A 23247-nucleotide genomic window follows, 5' to 3' on the forward strand; every position below is an offset into this window, starting at 1 on the left:
CATTAATTTATGCCCTAATCTTTATTATTTCTTTCTGTCTACTGATTTTTGGTTTGCCTTGTTCTTCTTTTTCCAAGGCTTTAAGGTGAAGCAATAGGTCGTTTAATTGCGACCTTTCTAATTTCTTAATATAGGCACTTAAGGCTATAAATTTACCTCTTAGAACTGCCTTCAGTGTGTCCCAGAGATTTTGGTATGTTGTGTTCTCATTATCATTTGACTCTATAATTTTTTGATATCCTTCTTGATTTCTTCATTGACCCATTCATCATTTAGTAGTGTAGTTTACTTTCCATTATTTTGCATATGCCCTATAGCCTTTCTTGCTGCTGATTTGTAGTTTAATTCCATTGTGGTCAGATGGAATGCAAGGAATTATTTCAATTTTCCTGAATTTGTTAAGACTTGCTTTGTGTCCTAATATATGGTCTATTTTAGAGAATGTTCCATGTGCTGCTGAAATGAATGTATTTTCTACAGCATTTGGATGAAATGTCCTATATATATCTGTTAGGTCCATTCCTTCTATGACCTCATTTAGTCCAGATGCCTCTCTGTTTATTTTATTATCCTGGGATGACCTGTCAATTGATGAAAGTGGGGTGTTGAAATCCCTCACTACCACTGTGTTTCGTGTTATCTGTGACCTTAGTTCTAATAGTGTTTGTTTGATGAATTTGCGAGCACCCAAGTTAGGTGCATATACGTTTAGGATTGTAATGTCCTCCTGTTGGAGTGTGCCCTTAATCACTATAAAGTGACCTTCCTTATCTTTCTTGACTAATGTTGGACTGAAGTCTACCTTGTCAGATATTAGGATAGCAACCCCTGCTTGTTTTCTAGATCCATTTGCTTGAAACACCATTTTCCAACCTTTCATCCTAAGATAAAATCCATCCTTTGTAGAAAGGTGAGTTTCTTGGAGACAACAAATTGTAGGATCCTGCTTTTTAACCCAGTCTGTAAACCTGTGTCTTTTGTTTGGGGCATTGAGGCCATTGATATTAAGAGATATTATTGAAAGGTGTGTATTTATGTTTGCCATTTTTTTTGTGGTTCTGGTTCTACCTTTGCTCTCTTGTGTTAACTAGTATTTGAGTATTGCTTGTTTTTTCCAGGTTCCTTCTATGTGTGCTTTTCCTTTTCTTCACCATGGAGGATTCTATCAAGTATTTTCTGTAGAGCTGGTTTTGTCTTCAAATACTCCTTTAACATGCTTTTGTCATGGAATGTCCTTATTTCTCCATCTATTTGAGTGGATAGCTTTGCAAGATAACAGTTGTTATCTTTCAGAACTTGGAATACATCACTCCAAGCCCTCTGGCTTTTAAAGTTTGTGTTGAATAATCTGCTGTAATCTTGATGAGATTGCCTTTGTAGGTAACTTGATTTTTCTCTCTAACTGCTTTCAATATTTTTTCTTGTGTTTGTGTGTTTGGTAGTTTGATTATAATATGGTGAGGAGAGGTTCTCTCCAGGTTTTGTCTGGCTGGGGTTCTAAAGGCTTCCTGCATTGGCACCTCTTTCCCAATTTGGGGGAAGTTTTCTTCTATGATTTTATTGAAGATGCCTACTATGCCTTTGGAGTGGAATTCTTCTCCTTCTACTATGCCCTGAATTCTTTTTTTTTTTTCTTTTTTTAAACATACATCATTTATTGTTGGTGTTTTTTTTTTTTAATATTTTTTGGTCATTTTTTATTTACTTATTTGAGAGACACAGAGAGAAAGACAGAGGAAGAGGGAGAGAATGGGCGCGCCAGGGCTTCCAGCCCCTGCAAATGAACTCCAGACGCGTGCACCCCCTTGTGCATCTGGCTAACGTGGGACCTGGGGAACCGAACCTCGAACCGGGCTCCTTAGGCTTCACAGGCAAGCGCTTAACTGCTAAGCCATCTCTCCAGCCCCCTGAATTCTTATATTTGATCTTTTCATAGTGTCCCAAATATCTTGAAATTCCCACTCATACTTTTCTATAAGTTTGTCTTTCTTTTTGTTGGCCTGTATTAGATCTGCCCCCTGGTCTTCTATCTTTGATATTCTGTCCTCTCCTTCATCCATTCTACTGGTGAGATTTTCTACAGAGTTTTTTATTTCATTAACTGTGTGTTCTTCATTGCTAGTAATTCTGACTGGTTTTCCTTTATTATTTCTATTTCCTTATTTATGTCTTGTTTTGCCTTCTTTATTTCATTAAATTGGTGTCCTGCGTCTTCTTTGATTCCTTTGATTTCTTCTTGATTCCTTTGATTTGTTCTTTGACTTCTTTGAACATATTTACAATCATTCTTCTGATACCTTTCTCAGGCATTTCCTCTAACTTGTTCTCACTGGAGGTCATTTCTGATGCATTAATACTTTTAGGTGGATTTATATTGTCTTGATTTTTAGTGTTTCTTGTGTTATAATTATATATTTTTGCATCTTGGATTCAGTTAATGCTTGGATTTTCTAGCTAGCTGGGTATTCTTAGCTGTATCAATTGATTTGATGTTATATATCTTCAGGGTAGGAGCTTAAGGTGTTAGGCATGGCTCTTAAGACTCTCATAGTATCTACAAAGGTGTTCCTAGGGGTTTTGTTTCCCTGCTATGGGAGTATTCAAGTAGGCTGAGTGGAATAAAATGCAGGTAGATTCTAAAATTTAACTAAACACTGTACACATTCAATCAAAAACAGCACCAAGTATTTATGCAAGAGTAGTTATTATAACAACCAGATCCTCTAGCAACAAAGAGGTTAATGTTTCTGGTCTGTTGAGGGATTCAAGTCAGCCTGCGACCAAGTGAGACCCTTCCATGGTGCAATCCCAGTTACCTTTATGGATGATTTTGGTCTCAGTCAAGTTGCTGGCTGGGTCATTGGGCTGCTGTTTTGATTTCTGGAGCTGGGCACTGGTTTTTCCTGTGGGGTAAACCGAGCCTGGCAACTGTGGCCCTGCAGATCTGCACTCCAGCTGCTGGAACCGCTACTGCTGCTGCTGAAGCTGCCACTGCTGGATCTGTCACCACTGCTGGTAAAACTGCTGCTGCTGGGTCTGTCGCTGCTGCTGCTGCTGGATCCATCACTGCTGCTGTAGCTGCTACTGCTGGATCTGCCACTGCTGCCTCTGAAGCTGCTGCTGTTGGAGCCACTGCTGCTGTTGCTTTTGCCGGTGCTGGAGCTGCTGATATTGCTGCTGGACTCTGCTCCTGCTTGGGTCCTGCTGTTTGCTCAAGTTGGCATGGCTGGGTCCCAGGACTGCTGCTCTGTTTGCTGGAGCTGGGCACAGGCGGTGGGGGAGGGGAGGGAGCCAATGCTGCTCTAGTTCTCTCGCTGTTCCATGTGTTCTTCTACCTTGTGATCTGCTCCTCCATTGTTCACTGCTGCTCTCCCTTCACATTTCTTGAGTTGTGGAGAGCTCTGGGGTGAGTGGAAGCTCCCCTCACCTGGCTTGTCCTGTGGCTCGAGCTGAGCCTGGTGGCTCTCTGGTGTGTGGCTGCCACCGCAGTTGCGGTCCTGCCGGGGCCGTTTTTGCCGGCCTGTGTGGGCTCTGGATGCTCCGGATCTCTTCTACTTCTCCACTGCCATTTCAATTTCCTATACACCTCACTTTTTAGTAAAAGTGTGTATTTTGCTGAGTTTCTTTTGGTCTTTTTCCCCCCTAGGCTGCTTTGGCGTGGTACCTACGCCACCATCTTAACTGGAAGTTCTCCAAGGAGAGGGTTTCTTTCACCTGACGGTCATGAGGAAAAGTCTCAGTATAGCAGGGAAAGCATAACTTGCCTGAAGCCAGGTTCACATCTCCACATCACTGGGGAGGAAGTAGTCTGAGGGTGCTAGCTCTGAGCATCCAGTGGGATCGACTGATGCACCCCAAGTTCCACCCCCTAATGACGCTCCTCCTTCAGCAAGCCTCCACCTCCCAAAGGCACCACAATTTTCCCAAATTGCCACCAGCTACTAAGCAAATATTCAAAACTCATGAGGGTATGGGGGACACTTCATGTAAAGAACCACCCAGAATATTGGTATATGAATAATTTACACATGTCACCTTGGGTATTTTCTCAACCAAAACATGCTACTTTAAATGCTATCTTGTTGTTTTAGTTCCACAAAGCGAGAGAATTCTAAAAGACCACTAGTAGTTCTTCTCATCAAACATCACTGCAAAGCTCCAATTCTCCAGCCCCTTGTTCATGGTCTGGGGATAGGCAAAGTGTACTATTTCAGTGGCTATTAAAAAATGTGTACAGCAGGCAGCTTTCTATAGTCCAGGTGCAGCTTTATAGAAAGGTCGATGTCAGTTAAATCTTAGATAAAAGAAACTTAGCTTAGATAAAACCACACAAACACAAGAGAAACAAACTACATACAGCTCATGTTCTCTGGAGTGCTGGGTTTCAGTGTTCTCAAATTTCTCTGAATTTTGGGCTTGTGGAGGCTGCACTCTGTGAAATGCAGCTCACCATTAGTGGATACTACGTGCCACTTCTAATGTGTTTATTTTATGATCATATAGCCTATTTTTCAAAATTAACTATCATTCTCTTCCTGATTTGTGTATATCTTTCAGACATTTACATTTCAATATTTACTACATCACATTGCAATTTTCATCAGACATATTCCCAATGTCTACTTCAAAAGAAATAGAAGCTAGAATTTCTTCTTTCTGGGGATTCAGTGAAGAGGGCATTTGGGAGGGACAAAAGGAAGAGTATTGAGAGGGAACCATGATCATGGCATGCTGTCTATATGTATGGAAGTTGTCAATGAAAAGTTTAAAAGAAAAAACCCTACGCACAAGTTTATACATGCCATTTAGGAAGGCAGAAAGAAAAACAAAATGAAGTAATAAATTGGCATTAAAAGATAATTTGAAAAAGAAATAAAAATGTTCAAGGGAAACAACTAGAAAAATGCACCGAATCTGACAGGGTATTCAAAAAGCCTTCCAAAGGAGTGCAACTTGAGTTTCAAAAAAGTCAAATTTGGATGAGAGAAAAGTTGCACAAGTACAGTTAGACAAAGAGATTGTCGACCACAAAGCCAGAGAACAGACTTTATTTCAGACAGTGCACCTTTTCTTGCTCAGAAAGGCCTGCGTCCAGTAGGAAAACATGCTTAGTGGCGTGCTGTGTTTGTCCTTCAGGTCTTCCTTCTAATTTATCATAAATCCCTGCTCCATTTTCTTTGTGGACTGGGCGCCTGCACCAACATTCTACTAGCAACTATTTTCTAACGTCTTATCCTCTAAATTTTACATGTTTGGTCATTTTTCAGTAAATGCATTTATTTAATTTTTGGGTTGTCTTCTTGAATGACACTAAATAGTAGTAAGCCAGGCAAACTTTATCAACTTGACCGTTGCGTGCCTGCCATCTGTTTGTTTTCTTACTAGAGGGAACCAACTTCCTTCTGAAACATTTACTGAAGTCACAGGCTGCTACTACAATCATGGTAGAGATAAAGATTCCATGAACTCCAAGTTAGCACCCGCATTTCCCCAGGGCTGCTAGTTAAGCCAGGGCTGGGAGTGGACCCCGGAAAGGGAAGCGCAGGGGCCTCACTTTCTCTGCTCATTGCTGACAGCCAGGAAAGGCTGGGTTGCATCCCAGGGGCAGGTCAGCGGGGCAGAGCGAAGGTGACTTCCTGCCCGGGGTGGGTTCTGTTTCCTTCCTCCCGGCGCTCGGCAGCCCTCCAGCCCCGGGCCGAGCGCGCGTCCCCCGCGGGTCGCTGCGCGCGCTGCGCGGAGGTAGCCGGCGCGGGTCCGCGGGCTCCGCTTTCCAGCTCTCTCCTCCCCATTGGACTCTATTTTTTTCTTGTTTCCTTTTCCCAGTTTGTTACTATCACCACCTGCGTCGGGGAGATGGTCTGAACACTCTTTTTCAACTGCTGGTCGAAAATGGCGAAAAGACTTAGATAATAAATGCCACTTTATTTCAATAAAAAAAAAAACTCAGAAAAAAAAGGGCACTGTCCATTCTTAAGCCTTAAAAACCAAAACTCAAAAGTTGTAATTCTACTGAGCAGAGGAGAAAAACAAAAACAAAAAACCATCAACCGTTCCTTGCTTCTGGTGGCCAATTTTGAGTGGAGCACACACTTTTGTTTGTTTATTTATTTATTTAGTTATTTTTAGGAAAGTCAATCCCCTCTCCCCGTTATTCAAAATGTAGATCTCCCCCCCCCCCCACGTGGTCACCATCTCTGGTGACGGTGGAGGGGGCGCCTTCTTTACGCCGACGACTAGGACATTTAAAGTGACTTTCTGAAGCCGGCCTCCCTCGGGTCTGACTTTCGCCGCGCTCCAGTCGGCTGGGGGTGGAGGGAGGACAGGCAGGCAGACAGACAGACAGGGCAGCCGGGGTCGCGGGCCTTGGTGGGCTCTGGGGCGAGCGCTCCGCTCGGCTGGGCGCGCAGCGGGGACCCACCGCCTCCGGGCGGCCGCGCGGGGCGGGGCGGGGCGGCGGCGCTGGGCAGGGGGGGCGGGACTGCGACCTCCTGCACGCTCCTCCCGCCGCCCCGGACCCCGCTCGGGCCCAAGCGACCCCTTCATCCTGCTGGGGCTCCGCTCCCCTCCCGTCTCGCCCCCTCCCCTTGCCTCTGCAGAATCCAGGGCCGCTCCTAACACCTTTCTGTGACCCCCCCCACGCCCCCGCCCCGAGCTCGGAGTCCCTTAGCTGAATCCTCGTTTTGTTTTCCCTGCTCCCTCGCTTCCTCTCCGCTGATTGATGGGCCAAGTCTGCAGCCCGTGCCAGAGCCAGAAGAATAAATAGATGCCGCCTCGCCCGAGCGCTTAGACGCCGCCGTGGAAGAGCAGCCTGAGCGTGGACCCGGCCCGGGGACCTGGATCCAGAGAAGCCGTGAGGTTGCCGGGGAGGAGAATTCCCGGCCACCGCGTCCACCTCCAGTGGGCAGCAGTTCACCGCCTCTCGGCTGCGCCCGGCCCCAGGGTCTGCGGGATCATGGTCTGCGGCCGCCCGAGGGGGTTGCTGCCGCTGCGGCTGCTGCGGGCCGGGCTGCTCGCCCTGGCTGCGCTCTGCCTACTCCAGGTGCCCGGAGCCCGGGCGGCAGCCTGTGAGCCGGTCCGCATCCCCCTATGCAAGTCTTTGCCCTGGAACATGACCAAGATGCCCAACCACCTGCACCACAGCACCCAGGCCAACGCCATCCTGGCCATCGAGCAATTCGAAGGCCTGCTGGGCACCCACTGCAGCCCCGATCTGCTCTTCTTCCTCTGCGCCATGTACGCACCCATCTGCACCATTGACTTCCAGCACGAGCCCATCAAGCCCTGCAAGTCCGTGTGCGAGCGCGCCCGGCAGGGCTGCGAGCCCATCCTCATCAAGTACCGCCACGCGTGGCCCGAGAGCCTGGCCTGCGACGAGCTGCCCGTGTACGACCGGGGCGTGTGCATCTCTCCCGAGGCCATCGTCACGGCGGACGGAACCGGTGAGTCTCGACCCCTGCCCTCCCTCCCCCTTGGAAGTCCTTGTAATTCACCTTTAACCTCTAAATCGATTTTCCTTCTTGGGACTACCCAGTCTTCTTACTAGTTACTCCCCCCTTGACCACCTTTCTTTTTTCGGTTATTAAATCTCACTTCATCGTCCTTCCAGAGTAGCTTCCAATAGGTGATCTTTCTGAAACACCCGGTTCATTGCACTCCCACAGACCTGTACCCAACCCCGACCCTTCACTTTGCACCCTTCACACGTGCACGTAGCCACTTGCTGTACACAAACTCTGTTCCTGCGCCCTTAGCTGGTTTCTTGTCTCATTTCTCCTGCAGTCTCTGCCATCAGGTTTCCAAAGCGGTACCGTTTCCCCTGCTTACTTTACAATTACATGGAGAAATGGGAAAACTGAAGCCCTCGTTTTCTTCTTGTCCTTAAAAGTGCGAAGATAAATTCAGTAACCTTATTCCAACCCACAGCTGCTAGTGGTATGTGTTTGCTCCGAATCCAATTTGAGCAATTACTGTCACCTCCAATTTCCCCCTCCTTCCGTGGGACGGGCTGTAACTTCATTCCACACGGAGCAGCTGTGAAGTTCCGCACCCCTAGTCAGCTTCTGTGTCTGCTTCAGTCCCACGGCCGCCGGCCGGGACCCTTTTCACGTGCTCAGACGCCCTTCTGATCCCAGCCATCCTCTACAAGGGACTTGCCACTGAGCCGTCTCTCCGGCTGACTTCATGCGCTTGGGGCAGGCATCCTGCGCACATCCACCTCACTCATTCCCCAACATAAAACTACTGGATTTCTACATTTAATCACAAATTGTTTTCTCACTGGTGTTTCCTCTAATTATGGCATTCATGCTTTTAAGGGCCCAACTACATCTAGTTCACTATGGTCTATTTAATTTAACACAATATTATCCCTAGCAACTAACCCACATCTCAAATTTTATCCCAGTAATATTTTACAGACAAAGCTTTAAAAAGCAAGCAAGCAAACAAACTGGTGGTATTATTTTGTAATCTCTCTCCATCAACTATCCTTAGATGTGTTGATGTGGTTGCCCCATGTCTGTTCATTTACTGGCCATCAACTTTTCCTTCTTCTGCCTCTCAACTTTCTCAGCCTAGGCTCACATCCTCAGCTTATTTTTTTAATGTTATTTATTTATTTGAGAGAAAGAGTCAAAGAGAGAGAGAGAGAGAGAGAGAGAGAGAGAGAGAGAGGGAAAGAGAGAGAATGGGTTCGCCAGGGCCTCCAGCCACTGCAAATGAACTCCAGGTGTATGCGCTCCCTTGTGCATCTGGCTTACATGCGTCCTGGACAGTCAAACTGGGATCCTTTGGCTTTGCAGGCAAGCGCCTTAAAGGCTAAGCCATCTCTCCAGCCCCCATCCCACCAGCTTATTTTGAATGACTAGTTCTTGGTTATTAGAGAACTGATTCAGAAAAAGTGACTTTCGTTAGCAAAGAGATAGGGAAGGGATAAGTACAATGGCTGAAAAACAAAGCTGAGCAGAGATCTTTGTGATGGTAACCTTGCTTAGTTTATTATTGTTTTTATTTATTATTATATTAATATAACCACTGTTCCTTGATGTGAATCAAGAACTTATAGCCATTTGTATAAAATAATCAGAGAGATTTTTTTTTCTGTTTGGCTCAAAGACAAATTTGCCCTCACTAAAGTCACAGGCTCTGCAAACTCTGGGAGAACTAAATGCTGTTGCTGTCTTGGTTTGCCAAGTGCTTAAAGCCAGTTAAATACTTGCACTCTTCTCTGGCCAAGTGCTAGGAGTGAGGTGGCCATGGTTCCCTCTGAAATGCATCCTTCTCTTGAAGGACAGAACTACTCACGCCTAGAGATGGATCTGGAAGGTGTGAGGGTTGGCAAGGCCTGTGGCACTCACAAGGCCATGGTCAATATGGATGGGAAGCAGCTCCATTAAGTGCCCCCCACATTACCTATCACAATAGATCAAACACAGAACCATGGTCTCACTGAAGTACTCAAACAGAACATGCGTGGAAGCAGTTTGTCCAGCCAGGGTACGCAGTTTCAGAGCTGCTTTAAAATGCTGCACTTGTTTTGCTGACAGCATCTTTGCTCGAAAAAATTAAGTCAAAGTAGGTGGGAGTGATGTGCTCATCCCTTCCTTGTGAACCTGAGACTATAGAGGAAGGAGAGGGATATAAAGGAAGTGGGGCTGGGGAGCAGAGGGGTCCATTCTGGCTTGGAGGGTCTTCTGGTTTCTAGGGCCAGTTTGTTGAAAATTACACATTCCCTATGTTGGGTGAAACTGTCAGACTCCTGGAATTACTTAACAACTGCCATATATGGCCAGTTTTATTTATGATTTAATATACTCGTTAGTCTAGTGGGGTATGATAGTTCACAAAACAGACTATTTTTTCTTTCAGGTATAAAAAGAATCCTTTGTCTTATGACTAGATTCTATCTAGCCAGAAACACACATGAGATCTTCTTGAATAAATGGCACAACTCTCACATTCCTGTCACCAGGAGAATTTTCTTTCTTTCTTTTCTTTAAAAAAAAAACAAAACACTTTTATTTATTTGACAGAAAAAGAAAGCGAGGGAGGGAGAATTGGGTGCACCAGGGTTTCTAACTACTGGAAAAAAAAAAAAAACCCTCCAGAAACATGTGCCACCTTGTGCATCTGACTTATGTGGGTACTGAGGAATTGAACCTGCGTCCTTTGGTTTTGCAGGCAAGTGCCTTAACCACTAAGCCATCTCTCCAGCCCCTAGAAGGATTTTCTAATTCTGCCTTTCATTTATCTGTTTCTTCTTGATATAATGTGACTCCACAAGTAACTTAGGAAATTTTACAAAGCCATGTATTACTGAAAGGCTTCAAATAACATTGTCTCCAAAACACTAAGAGTAAAATGTACTTTTATTTAAAAAAAAACCACATCACAAGTTAACCATTACTGGTAAATTTGTATTACTTTAATATATATTTCATATTTTCTATGGCATAGTATTGCTTTATACACTTTATCTGAGAAGTCAGTTCAGATTAGCCATTTGGCTGGTTCATTGAGACATTCAGTCAAATCTTTAAGACTTCAGAGTGAGTCAGTTCTAGGTTTAGAATGAGGCAGACTAGTTGCTGAATCTGGACTCTGCCCAATAATACCAACTGTTGCTATAGGGAAATTATGTAACCCCTGATTCTTACCTATGCACTGGGGACAAAGTTACATCCCAAGGGCATGGTGAAGATTAGACAGCATGCAAAGTATTGAGGCTCACACCTGACACAGCCCTGAACAAGTTGTTACTGCTACTTTACTGTTATTATTGTGATTATATCAAATTTGATTGACTTTTCCTTTTGAACTGATTTTATTTTATTTTATTTTATTTGGTAAATGCAGACATAGCTCTGAACTTTTTATCAATTAGTTCATCCCTGGGGAACGGGATTTACACTGGCATCCACTTAGAGAGGTGGGTCTTATTTCTTGTGAGCATAGAAAAATTAATATTTCATTTCATACACATGACCTGGTACTCGGGTTCAAGAGAAAATCCCTTTGGGTATAACCCAAAAAACGACTGTCTAACTCATTAGACTGTTCATTAGAAGGAGTTGATCTCAGAAACCAAGTATATAAGTCCAAATTATGATGGGACATTTCACAGCTATTTCTAGAACGTCTATATTTGCCATGCCAAGGGCTTTATAATTGCCCTCAGTTATTGCTGGCTTCCAGGTCGTGCTAATGTCCCCCAGCTCTTGCTCAACACGTTCTGCCTGGCAGAGCCCCACAGCTTCCACATGCAGAAACTGCCGTTTAATCATTTCTCCACTCTTGCAGGAACAGGCAGTCTTTTCTTTAGCCCTGGTCTACAAATATTTGAGGGGCCAAATACCAAGCAGGAAGGATGTGAACAGGAATATGGAATGGAAAGGAGAAATGGAAATTTTTGATTAGAACTGGAGAGAATGCTTGACTCTAAGGCTCCTTTATTACGTACAATACTGAAAGGGATTGTGCGTGGGTGTGGGAGTGCATCTCAGTTTTATGGTATTAATTTTATTAAGATGTAACCTTATTCTCAGTGCTAGTGAAATCTTAGGTAGTTCCCAAATCTCATTTTAATCATTCATTTTTTGTCTCCTCACTTAACTTGGAAATAATTGTTCAATGAACAAAGTGGACGATGTTATCTTTGAACTTTCTCTTTCTGCTAGGAGTCTACAAAGAAACCGAGAGTCACTATGTAGACATATAATTTTGAACAATAAAGCCCTGGTTATACTTTATGAATTTAGGGAAAACTATGGTATCAGAGTCATTTGCTCTTAGTTGGAATTATAGGTTTTTTTTGCCATTAATTTTGTATTTTCAGTGGATCACTTGACATTGACATTGGTTGGAGATTGTGAAGAACAAGTGAAATGTTCATGGGGAGTGATTGGTCAATGGGAAAGCACAATATAAATGCTTAATATCATTGGGGAGAGGACCTGCTGTCTCAGGACAAGGATCATTAGCAGTGACTGAATTACAAGTCAACAATGTGCAATGTGACCTAGGTATTGTCCTAAGTGAGTTAGTTATGCATATGAATTCTCTAATAACTGTGTGGTAAGCTCAGTTACTCCCACTGTGCACAGAAGCACGCTAGGGTGTGCAGAGAATTTTAGTCACTTGTTGAGTTAATGTAGCTGATAAAAACAGGAGGATTGAAATCAGTCTGTTGTATATTCTTTAATTTTTTTGCAAGGATATGCATTTACAGGAGTGTTTGTAGGGGGTACACCAGGGTTGCTTTCACTGAAAACAAATGTCAGGTGCTTGTGCCACTTTTGGTGGCTGACTTTACATAGGTGATGGGAATTGAACCAGGCTGACAGGTTTGCAAGCAAGAAACTTTAACCATTGAGCCATTTCCCCAGCCCCCCTTCCTCTTTTATTTTTTTCGAGGTAGGTCTTACCCTAGTCCAGGCTGACCTGGAATTTACTATGTAGTCTCAGGGTGGCCTGGAACTCACAGTGATCCTCCTACATCTACCTCCCAAGTACTGGGACTAAAGGCTTGCACCACCACGCCCAGCTGCCCTTCCTCTCTTGATAAGAAGCATGATCCTAATTTTGTAGATAATCTCTGTCTTTTGCCCATCAGATTGCAGAAAAAGTATTTTCGCTATACTGATACGTGATTTAAGAGCATAAGAGGGGCCGGGACAATGGGTTCCAGGAGATAAGAAATGACTGCTTGGTTGAGATGGAAGAGGACTTGCATTCCAGCTTTTCCCATCTAAGTTGAGTCCCTCACTCTTAAGATGTGAGTGCACCCTTTTCCCACTCTTATACACTCTTTCTTTTCTAGAATTTTATAAATTGTGAGAGCAACACTACACACCCACCCCCCCGCCGTGACTAGGCTTGGGAGGCATCCTTGATGCTATCCCTTTCTTCATCCCCTGTATTCAGTAAGTGTCAAATGTGGTGACTCTTCCCTCATTCTCTCATACCAGCTTCTGTTTGGACCTCACCATTTTCCCACCTGAATTATGGCAGTAGGTTGATAATTAGTTCCTTTCTGTCCAGCATTCCTCTTCTGTATTATAACAGGTTGATTTTTCTGTAATGCACAGCCATGGCTTAAAATCTTTTGGGTCTGCCTCTGTGCCTCTGGCTTTCTTGAACTCATCTTCCTTCTGCTCTAGCTTTGTCTTGCTCTGATTGCTCAGCTCCCTACTCCAGCCACTCTGGAAGGTTCTCAGGTCATATGAAGAGCACAGTCAGTTTTCAATCCAGTACCCTTGCAATACTGTTATTTGGAAACTCTTCTCACTTTCCTCAACTCCTTTAGGGCTGTTCTAGAAATTTCTGTGACTTTCACTAAAAATCCTGAGACATAAAAGCTACTAATTCCACACCTGTACAATTTTAATTCAGGAAAATTTTGATAGAACAATTTTTTACCTGAAAGTATTTTTGTGGGATAATTTATGATTAGAAAACTCCAACTTTCTTGTGTACAATTCTAGCAGTTGAGCTCTAAGCATTTTGTAAAGGATAGAAATACATCTCTGAGCATATGAATATTAAATAAGGAAACACTGTCCTTGGCTCAACTGTTTCAAAGGAGTTGTCTTTTTCCAAGAGTTTTATTTTTCATTTTTATATAAACGTTGAACACTACAAATCTCCAATGTGGACCAGTATGATTTATTCATCTATAGGGAGATGATTTTTATATAAACCATATGCATTTTATCTTATTATTATTCAAGAATAGAAAAAAATAACAGCACATTGCTCTAAAAGTTGGCTACATTTATCGCGGATGAAGTTTAAATAGGATAAAAGTCATTAAGTTAGTGCTATGTCCACATTGAGTCAAGTGTTTTAGAACTAGTATTTGTTACTCATGTCTTTATTTAGAGATTGTTATCTTTCTTTCAATATCAGCCAGGAGCCAGCTGTTTAGCTCAATGAGAGAGCATGTTCTTAGCATATGAAAGGCTCTGGGTTCAACCTCGAGCACTGCTAATCTCTCCTTTTCCTTCCTTAAAATGTTTTTTCTTTATTTATTTGAGAGTGACAGACAGAGAGAGGAAGAGGCAGAGAGAATGGGTGTGCCAGGGCTTCAAGCCACTGCAAATGGACTCAAGATGCGTGTGCCCCCTCGTGCATCTGGCTAACGTGGGTCCTGGGGAATAGAGCCTTGAACCGGGGTCCTTAGGCTTCATAGGCAAGTGCTTAACCGCTAAGTCATCTCTCCAGCCTAATCTCTCCTTTTTTATTTGTGACATATGAAGAAAAAGGACAGAGGAAGAAGGCTGCTTTTTTTTGGTTAGGATCCATAGAGGCACTGAGCTCAGTTAACATCAAGCGTTAATACAAGTATAAAACTCTTGTATCAATGCATGAGTTGGAGAGTCAGTAGGAATCCCCAGCTAGGCGCAGTGTCTCTCAGTGTGGCATTCTGTGGTGCACCTGGTGTGACTCATTAGAGGATGCTGTTTTAATTAGAATACAGAGGACCTGTATCAATACCATGTTTTGGAATTTCAGCATCAGGAAGGGAATCGGTGGCAGTTCTTAATTACAGCCACATCTGTTAATTGTACTGGCATTAGCACTCTCTAAGCAGTCGGCTTCCTTTCTGTGGAACTACTCAGTCTGCAGTTAACAAAAGGCCCAAGAGTGTTCTCTGTGTGTTTAACACAGACAAAAATGGTTTAACTATGTGCCAGGGTAGTGTGGTCTAACCATTTATTGAGGGGGAGTGCTTGGTTCTTTATGTTATAAAGTCGCAAATATTATGGTCAGCACTGGTGTTTGCATGCGCTTTATTTTTATAGAATGCTCAGCATTTCCACAGCACAGGTTATCTGTTGAATCCTGAACTTTTATGTCCAGGTGATGAGGATTTTTAGAACAGCACTTTTCAGTAACATCAAAGAGTATATCTCATCCTCACTTAGGTGCCAGTAACAATGCCTGTCTCCCAAAACTAGAGAGGATCTACTTCTGGGAGACCAAAGTTGTCAATGAATTAGATTTTATCTAGGAATGCTTGAAATAATAATTGTGATATGATTCTTTCTTTATTCTATTACCTTTTAGATTTTCCTATGGATTCCAGCAATGGGAACTGTAGAGGGGCAAGCAGTGGTGAGTATATCGCTACATTCCTTGTTTTCATTTGTGGTCAACTTAATCTTTGATGTGATCTTTACAGTTAAAATGATATATTTTAGCATATTTGTGCATGTGTGTGCATGCATACATGGTGTGGTACATAATAGGATATGTGTGTAGAGTTTGAAGGGTGAAGACGCATGTGCCTTGTGCACATGCATATGGAGGCCAGAAAACCTTGGATGTCTTCTTTCCCTCACCCACCTGTTACCTTGAGCAGAGCCTCACTCAACCCAAAGCTGCTGCTTTTGCCATTTTCTCAGTCAGCAAGCCCCATATATTCACTGGTCTCCACCTCCCGCAGGACTGGAGGTGTAGACGTGCTTGGCTGTGCCCAGTAGTTTATGTGGGTACTGGGGAATTGAACTCAGTCAGTCTCAGGCCTGCTCAGGGCCTCATACTTGTGCAACAAGCCACTCTTAACTACTGAGCCATTTTCTAAGCCCCTGATGTGATCTTGATATTCAAGTCTTAATTTGTAGAAGTTTGTGTCCTAATGTTTTAAAAGTAAACTTAAAAATTATTTTCTGGGGCTGGAGAGATGACTTAGTGGTTAAGGTACTTGGCTGCAAAGCCAAAATACCCAGGTTCTATTTCCCAGGACCCACGTCAGCCAGATGCACATGGTGGTGCATGTGTTTGGAGGTTGTTTGCAGTGGCTGGGGGCCCTGGCACACCCATTCTCTTTCTTTCTCTATCAAATAAATAAATTAAAGAAATAAAAAAACTTAAAAGTATTTCATTTATATTAATTTTATTTTTAATATTAGCATACATTAAAATTGACCTTTTAGTTTTATAGTTTTCTCTACAAGAATGTTAACAAATGTGTTGTTCCATGTAACTACAGCCAGATATAGAAGGACTCCATCACCCCTCTCCCCAAAGCAACCTTTTTCTGCTTTTATGCTTTGTAATTACAAGTTTCACCTGGTTTTTGTCACTATGATGTCTGTTGGGGATTGTCAGGTAGAAGAAATGTGGGAGTATGCAATGTTGCTAGGGCTATAGCTTTAGTCATAGAATATAGTGTTTTGAAGTTGGGCATTTTTACTTAGAATAATGTCTTTGAAAGTCATCTAAGTTGTTGCATGTACCAATAATCTATGCCATCTGTTGAAGGATGTCTTACTACTTGGGTATATTACGAGTTATTTATATTGTCACTATTTTAAGGATATCTAGGTTGTCCCAATTTTTGGCAATCACTAAGAGAGCTGCTGTTATTATTTGTTAGTTTTCTTCTGTGTGTGAATATAAGACTTCATTTTTCAATGGTAAATATCTAAGGATGGTATTCCTGGCTCATATGGTATCTATTGAACTTCTTATAAAAACTGCAAAACTGTTTCCAAAATGGCTGTTGAGGGCTGAGATGTAGTTCAGTTGGTAGAATCCTTGCCTAGCATGCATGAGGCCCTGCATTCAATCCCCAGCACCACATATAATCAAACGTGGTTTCTCACATCTGTAATCCTAGCATTTAAGATGTGGACACAGGAAGGTTGGAAATTCAAGGTCATCCTCTTCTACCTAGTGACTTGTGGCCAGTCTATGCTTCATAAGAACCCAAAACAAAAAACCAACCAACCAAACAACAAACAAAGGAAAACCGAAGTGACTGTTTACTTTTGCACTAGCAATGTATAGAGGCCCTCATGGACACTAGATATTATCAGACTGTTTTCATTTATTTGAGGGGGGCAGAGAAAGAATGAGAGAGAGAGAGAGGGGGGGGGGAGAGGGAGAGAGGGAGAGAAAGAAAGAAAGAATGGGTGCACCAGGGTGTCTAGCCAATGCAAACAAACTCCAGATACATGTGCCACCTTGTGCATCTGGCTTACATGACTACTGGAGAATCAAACCTGGGTCCTTAGGCTTTGTAGGCAAGCATCTTAACTACTAAGCCATCTCTCCAGCCCTTTTGTTTTGTTGTGATGTATTATATATTTGTCTTGTTTTTGGAGACAGGTTCTTACTATTTGGCTGTGGCTGGTCTGGACTCAATATATAGCCCAGGCTGCTCTTGAAATCTCACAGCCTCCGTCTCACAAGAGTTCAGATTATAAGTGTTCACCACCATACCAGGCTCAGGTGATAAGTTTCACTTAGTTTTTGTTAGGCATGTAGTGCTAGCTCATCATAGTTTTGACTTCTAATCTGAAAACTTTCCAAATTGTCAGTGATATGAATATCTTTTCATGGGCTTGTCAACCACACATGTCCTTTTGGTCTAAGTATCTATTCAATGTTTTTATGTATAATTGCAAGGGTGCTGGTGTGTGTGGGTGTGCATGCATACATATCTTGCATGCATGTGGGAGTCAGAGGACAATCTCACATATGTCCTTCCTCAGACATGCCATCCACCTTTTTTTTTTTTTTTTTTTTAAAGACAGGGCCTCTCATTTGTCTGGAGCTCACCAAGTACGCTAGACTGGCTGGCCAGCCTGCCCCAGGGATCCTCCTGTCTCAAGTCCCAGCATGGGGATTACAAACATACCACCATGCCCATAATTTTCACATAGATTTTGGGTATTGAGCTTGGGTCTGAACTTTGTTGATTGAGCTATCTACATTCTATTCCTTTGCCAGTTTTAGATAGAATTATTATCTAACGTGGGTCCTGGGGAATTGAACCTGGCTCCTTTGGCTTTGCAAGCAAACACCTTAACTGATAAGCCATTCCTCTAGCCTGGTTCTGTAGTTTTTAAATTTATTTTTATTTACTTATTTGAAAGAGTGAAATGGAGAGAGATAGGAGAGAAGAGAGAGAGAATGGGCGTGCCAAGGCCTCCATCTGCTGCAAATGAATTCCAGATGCATACACCACCTTGTGCATCTGGCTTATGTGGGTCTGGGGAATACAAGTTAGCCTTGGAGCTAGAGAGATGGATTAGTGGTTAAACGCTTGCCTGTCAAGCCTAAGGACCCCAGTTCGAGGCTCAATTCCCCAGGACCCACATTGGCCAGATGCACAAGGGGCACACGTGTCTGGAGGTCCTTTGTAGTGGCTAGAGGCCCTGGCGTGCCCATTCTTTATCTATCTGCCTCTTTCTCTCTCTGTCTATCGCTCTCAAATAAATAAATAAATAAATAAATAAATAAATAAATAAAAGAAGTTAGCCATGTCAAGTTAGACACTTATTTTCTTGTCTCCTGTGGATGGTGATTTCAATGCCAGTTTCACTTCCAAAGTCTTTACATTGCCTTTTAGATCCATTTTCTGACAATTGGGATGATGATTTATCTCATAGTTAATTTTCCAAATTCTATAGTATGTACCAATAGGGAGGGGTGAATCCAGCGGATTGCAAACAATGATACAAGATCAATTCTCAAGCTCTTCCTTCTTTGTGATTTCCCCAATACTTTTCATTTCCCTTGGAGTGCCCCATTTTGGCTTTGTTTATCCCACCTTGCAGCTTATTTGTGGTGTTTGCTCCTACATCAGAGACCAGTAAGTGGGGCAGGTGTAGAAAAATACAATGGGGATCACCCATTCTCCTGATGCCATAGATCTGCCAATGGGGAGGACTGTCTCCTCCATCAGAGTTTGTTTCCCTTGATGCAGCTTACACTGTTGTCATTATCCTAGGATGGTTCAAAGGTTTATTACAAAAGAGAACAACGTCAAAGAAACTTCCCCCACTTGAGCCAGAGCTACAAGGTTTCTTCTGTAATGTTCAGCAATGTTCACTTACAGGCTACAGGCTGTGTGGCAAGTAGACTGGTGGGTATCATAGAAAGAAAAACTGATGAAGTAACTATCAGTTTGGGGGACCTGGCTTTCTTCCCCAGTCTTTCTGCTGCTGTTCTTCTTTTCTCATTTGTATTCTTAATGTTCATTGCCCTGAAAATAAGCAAAAATGTTGGGGATGGGCAACTGGACTCCCTAATTCCCTGGTGTTGGACTCACCCCTGCTGCCATGGCTTCCTTGACCAAAATGCCAACTCATCTAACAGCTAAAAGGTTTGCCCTTGTGCCAGCTCTGGAACACTCTTCGTTATTTTTATTGATTTTTTTTCAATATGTTCTATTTTGAAGGTATCCTGTAAGTGGAAGTTGAACATTTCTTTTATTATGTTGTAAAGAAGTTTGAAATACCAGTTTTGTTAGAATAGGACAATTTCTACTGTCTACTTCTATTGACTTTTATCAGATGACAAGTACTTGACCTGAAGTAATGCCCACCAGAGATAGCCCTATCAATGCGAGACACACAGCACTTACCTCAAAGGGTGTAAGAGTTTATCCTGAAGCAAAATATGATTGACGATGGCCCAGGAACACAGATTTAGGTTAGACCCAATGCCATGTTCCAATGTGATAAATATTTCATGAAGTTTTTATAGTTATAGAAGGAAAGAAAGTTACAATCCAAGGCACTTAATTTTTTTTAAATTTATTTGCAAGGAAAGAGAGAGGGAGGAGGGGAGAGAATGGATGCACCAGGGCCTCTAGTTACTGCAAGTGAACTCCAGTTGCATGAGCCACTATGTGCATCTGGTTTTATGAGAGTACTAAGGAACTGAGCCTGGATGGTTAGGCTTTGCAGGCAATCATATTATCCCACCTCTCCAGCTCCCAAGGCACCTTTTTTTAGTTTATTTATTCATTTTTAATGTATAATCTTATTGACAACGCTATACTTATAGACAATAAACCATGATAATTCCCTCCCCTCCCCCGCTTTTCCCTTCACAACTCCACTCTCCCTTCATATTCCCTCTCTCTTTCCGTTAGTCTCTCTTTAATTTTAATGTCATCATCTTTTTCTCCTATTATGAGGAGCTTGTGAAGTCGTGGGTATTGAGGCCAATTTCTGTCTGGACAGTTGCACTGTAAGGAGTCATACCCTTCCCTTGGCTCTTACATTCTTTCTGCTACCTCTTCTGCAATGAATCCTGAGCCTTGGAGGGTGTGATAGAGATGTTTTCATGCTGGACTTCTCAGCACTATATTGCCTTTTATGTCATCCCAGTGGTCACTGCCATCTGAAAAGAAAGCTTCTCTAACTAAAAGTGAGAGTAACATTAATATATGGATATGGATATGAACATTAAGCGTAGTGCTTATTGGGCAGTTTGGTGAGCATAATATATGCATTTAACCAGACAAAAGCAGGCTTTATACCCCTAAGGCTCATGACCTCCCCTGCCATAGGCTTTTGATTAGATTTTCAGTACCAGGCATGTATTCCCTCCTATAGAGTGGGCCTCCAGTCCAATTAGAGAGCAGTTGGTTTCCCCTAGAGCAGACATGGCACTATTGCACCTGTTCAGTCATTTGGCCTGTCTGGCCAAACTTGAGTCTTCCAGTGTCCACTGTTTTCACTGCTGATGACTTCTGTCTCCTGTAGGGCTGCTTGCAGTGCAGCTGTTTCCAACTTTCAGTCGGCTTGTCTGTAGGAAGGAGGTTTTCAGCTCAGCCCCAGCTTGATTTCTCAGTGACCTTGCTGCCCAGGCATGTGAAGTCTTCAGCAATAGGGTCTTACCACCTGTTTCTCATGGGAAATCAAGGGTCTTGGCAATAGCCTATAATATTTTGGAGGCAACAGAGACCTCCCTGGCAAGGCATTTTTAAAATACACTGGTGGAAACATCAGGTAGGCAGGCTACAGCAACGTGGGGAAATCTCTGCTACAGGCTTCAGATGCTATCTGATGACATTCTTAGCCTTTGGGTTGGTGGAAGCTGCTAGTACATCCCCAAAAGGCTTCACCTGATCTCCTGATGTCATAAGGATATTTGGTTGAACACAGAGGTGAGCCATAAATGGCTATTAAGGAAGCTAAAGACAGTCCAGGATAATTTGATTCTGAAGCTGTAGCATTCCATCTCCCCACAATCATGGAAACTTCATGAGTCCATTCAGCCTTTTTGAAGTAGAGGCAGGTGCTATCTGAGGACTTAATGGTTAAGGTGCTTGCCAGCAAAGCCAAAGGACCTAGGATCGATTCCCTAGTACACATGTAAAGCCAAATGCACAAGATGGCACATGTGCCTGTAGTTCATTTCCAGTGGATAGAGGCCCTGGCATGCTCATTCTACCTGCCTCTCTCTTTCTCTCAAAAAATAAATAAACAAAATATTTAAAATCCATAAATGGAGGGCTGGAGAAATGGCTTAGCTGTTAAGGTGTTTGCCTGCAAAGCCAAAGGATCCTGGTTTGATTCTCCAGGATCCACATAAGCAAGATGTACAAGGGGCACATGCATCTGGAGTTCCTTTGCAGGGGCTGGAGGCCGTGGTGGGCCCATTCACTCTCCCTCTTTTTTTAAATTTTTTTATTTTTATTTTTTTTTTCTTTTTCAAGGTAGGGTCTCACTCTAGCCCAGGCTGACCTGGAATTCACTATGGAGTCTCAGGGTGGCCTTGAATTCACGGCGATCCTCCTACCTCTGCCTCCCGAGTGCTGGGATTAAAGGCGTGCGGCACCACGCCCGGCACACTCTCCCTCTTTATCTCCCTCTTTCTCTCAAATAAATAAATAAATAAAATATATTAAAAAACATTAATGGAGGAGGCTAGAGAGATTGCTCAATGGTTAAGGCAGTTGCCTGCAAAGCCTAACAACCCACAAATCTCTGTTGCTCTCTGCTTTAAACAAACAAACAAATAATATTTTAAACAATTAAAATGTTTTTCAGTCTCACAAAAGTAGTCAGAAATCGTGGATCTCTAGCAGAGTGCTACTGTAAAGCTTGTTCCTTCTGTAGTATTTGCTTAAAACAAAGTAGAAAGTTCATTTTTTTAGTAATGCAATTGATGAATCAAAATTTCTGGCCCACTGTGTGTGGGAATTATCAGTTTGGTCAGAAGTTATGGTTAGAATAAAAAGAATTTTAGTGAGTGAGAGATGGCATCAACGACTCTAAGCAATATATAGAAATAGATCAACATGTCAAGTTATCAAGAGTGGGTGCAGTGTTGCTGGGGTCGGTGTTTACTGTGCCTTTATAAGAAATAGTTTCCTGTTCACTGGGATAATGAGGTTGTGGAAAGCAAACAGGGAAAATCAGAGTTCATTCTTATTGTGGAAAATCTCTGACATATTCACCTGTTCCACAACAAAAATATAATTTGTTCATGCTCAAAACTTTATACTTTGGAGAAACACAGCTGAGGTGCATCATGATAAAACAGGAAATGAGGAAGACATGAAACATTATAACCCACATAATGACCTCTTTCCTAAGTGTCGAGCTGTTTGTGGAATTTGGAAAAGAAATTCTTTCACTCCAATTAGTTTATTCTTTGCCTCAAAGCTTAACAATTTTCTTGTTCTTTTTCTTTCTGGAGATAATAACTCTGAACAGCTTCCAATTTATGCTTTATTGTTGTAAATCTGTTATAAAAGGAATAGATGATTTCTATTTGCATGACATGAAATATGGAAAAAAAATTTGGTTCCCGTCCACTGAGTCAGTTTGTCAAATTAACACAGAAAACTGAGGGTGGTATTCAAATTTTTCAATGAAAAGGCATGCCTTTTAAAATTAAAATAACTCCAAAAACAAATCTCTCAGTTTTGTGCCAACCTACTAGCATTTACAATTACACAGCTGTTTCAGAGAGGAGATACTGTCCATAAATTCTGATGTCATAGAAGATATACATGACCAAATTATTCTCTGGTTCTGTTTCCCAACCTGAAAATCAGTTTGCATTGACTTCTGAGTTCCTTTCTGCAAGTGTTTATTGACAATAGAGGCTGAATTGACAGGGGGTGACTTTTTTTTAAGCTTTATTGGAAAAAGTTAGGATTAATACATAGTGTTTTTATAATGGCACTCTGGCTTCTAAGTATAGTGTTCTCCCCTCATTGTATTGCAACATTTGATACATCTGACCAATTCTCTTTTTAAAGTATTCTTCTTCATGAACTACTACACAAGTTGGTCCAATTCTTCTTGTCTCCCAGGGGTGTATAAGTATACTTCCCTAGGCTCCTGCACTTTTCCTCTTTTCCTTTCCTTCATGAAGATTTCTTGCCTTTGGAATTCATCCATATGCAAAGGTTTATCACTCAGTAACTGGAATTCTCCTTATCTACTAGGTCAAATACCACATTTCCCTTCAGTGAACACTTCCACCTAGCTC

General features: G+C 42.6%; 1 protein-coding gene across 1 annotated transcript in view; it reads left to right on the forward strand.

Annotated features, from left to right (window-relative positions):
* The first annotated feature begins 6519 nt into the window (after positions 1-6519).
* Positions 6520-23247, forward strand: part of Frzb (frizzled related protein) — a 38299-nt gene continuing 21571 nt past the window's right edge. Inside the window, exons 1-2 of the mRNA XM_004660278.2 lie at positions 6520-7439; positions 15067-15114. Of these exons, the coding sequence (XP_004660335.1) occupies positions 6953-7439; positions 15067-15114 (535 nt within the window). The 5' untranslated portion in view covers positions 6520-6952. The remainder of the gene's footprint in view (positions 7440-15066; positions 15115-23247) is intronic.

The sequence above is a fragment of the Jaculus jaculus genome, chromosome 4 (assembly GCF_020740685.1).
Source record: "Jaculus jaculus isolate mJacJac1 chromosome 4, mJacJac1.mat.Y.cur, whole genome shotgun sequence".
Taxonomy (NCBI): domain Eukaryota; kingdom Metazoa; phylum Chordata; class Mammalia; order Rodentia; family Dipodidae; genus Jaculus; species Jaculus jaculus.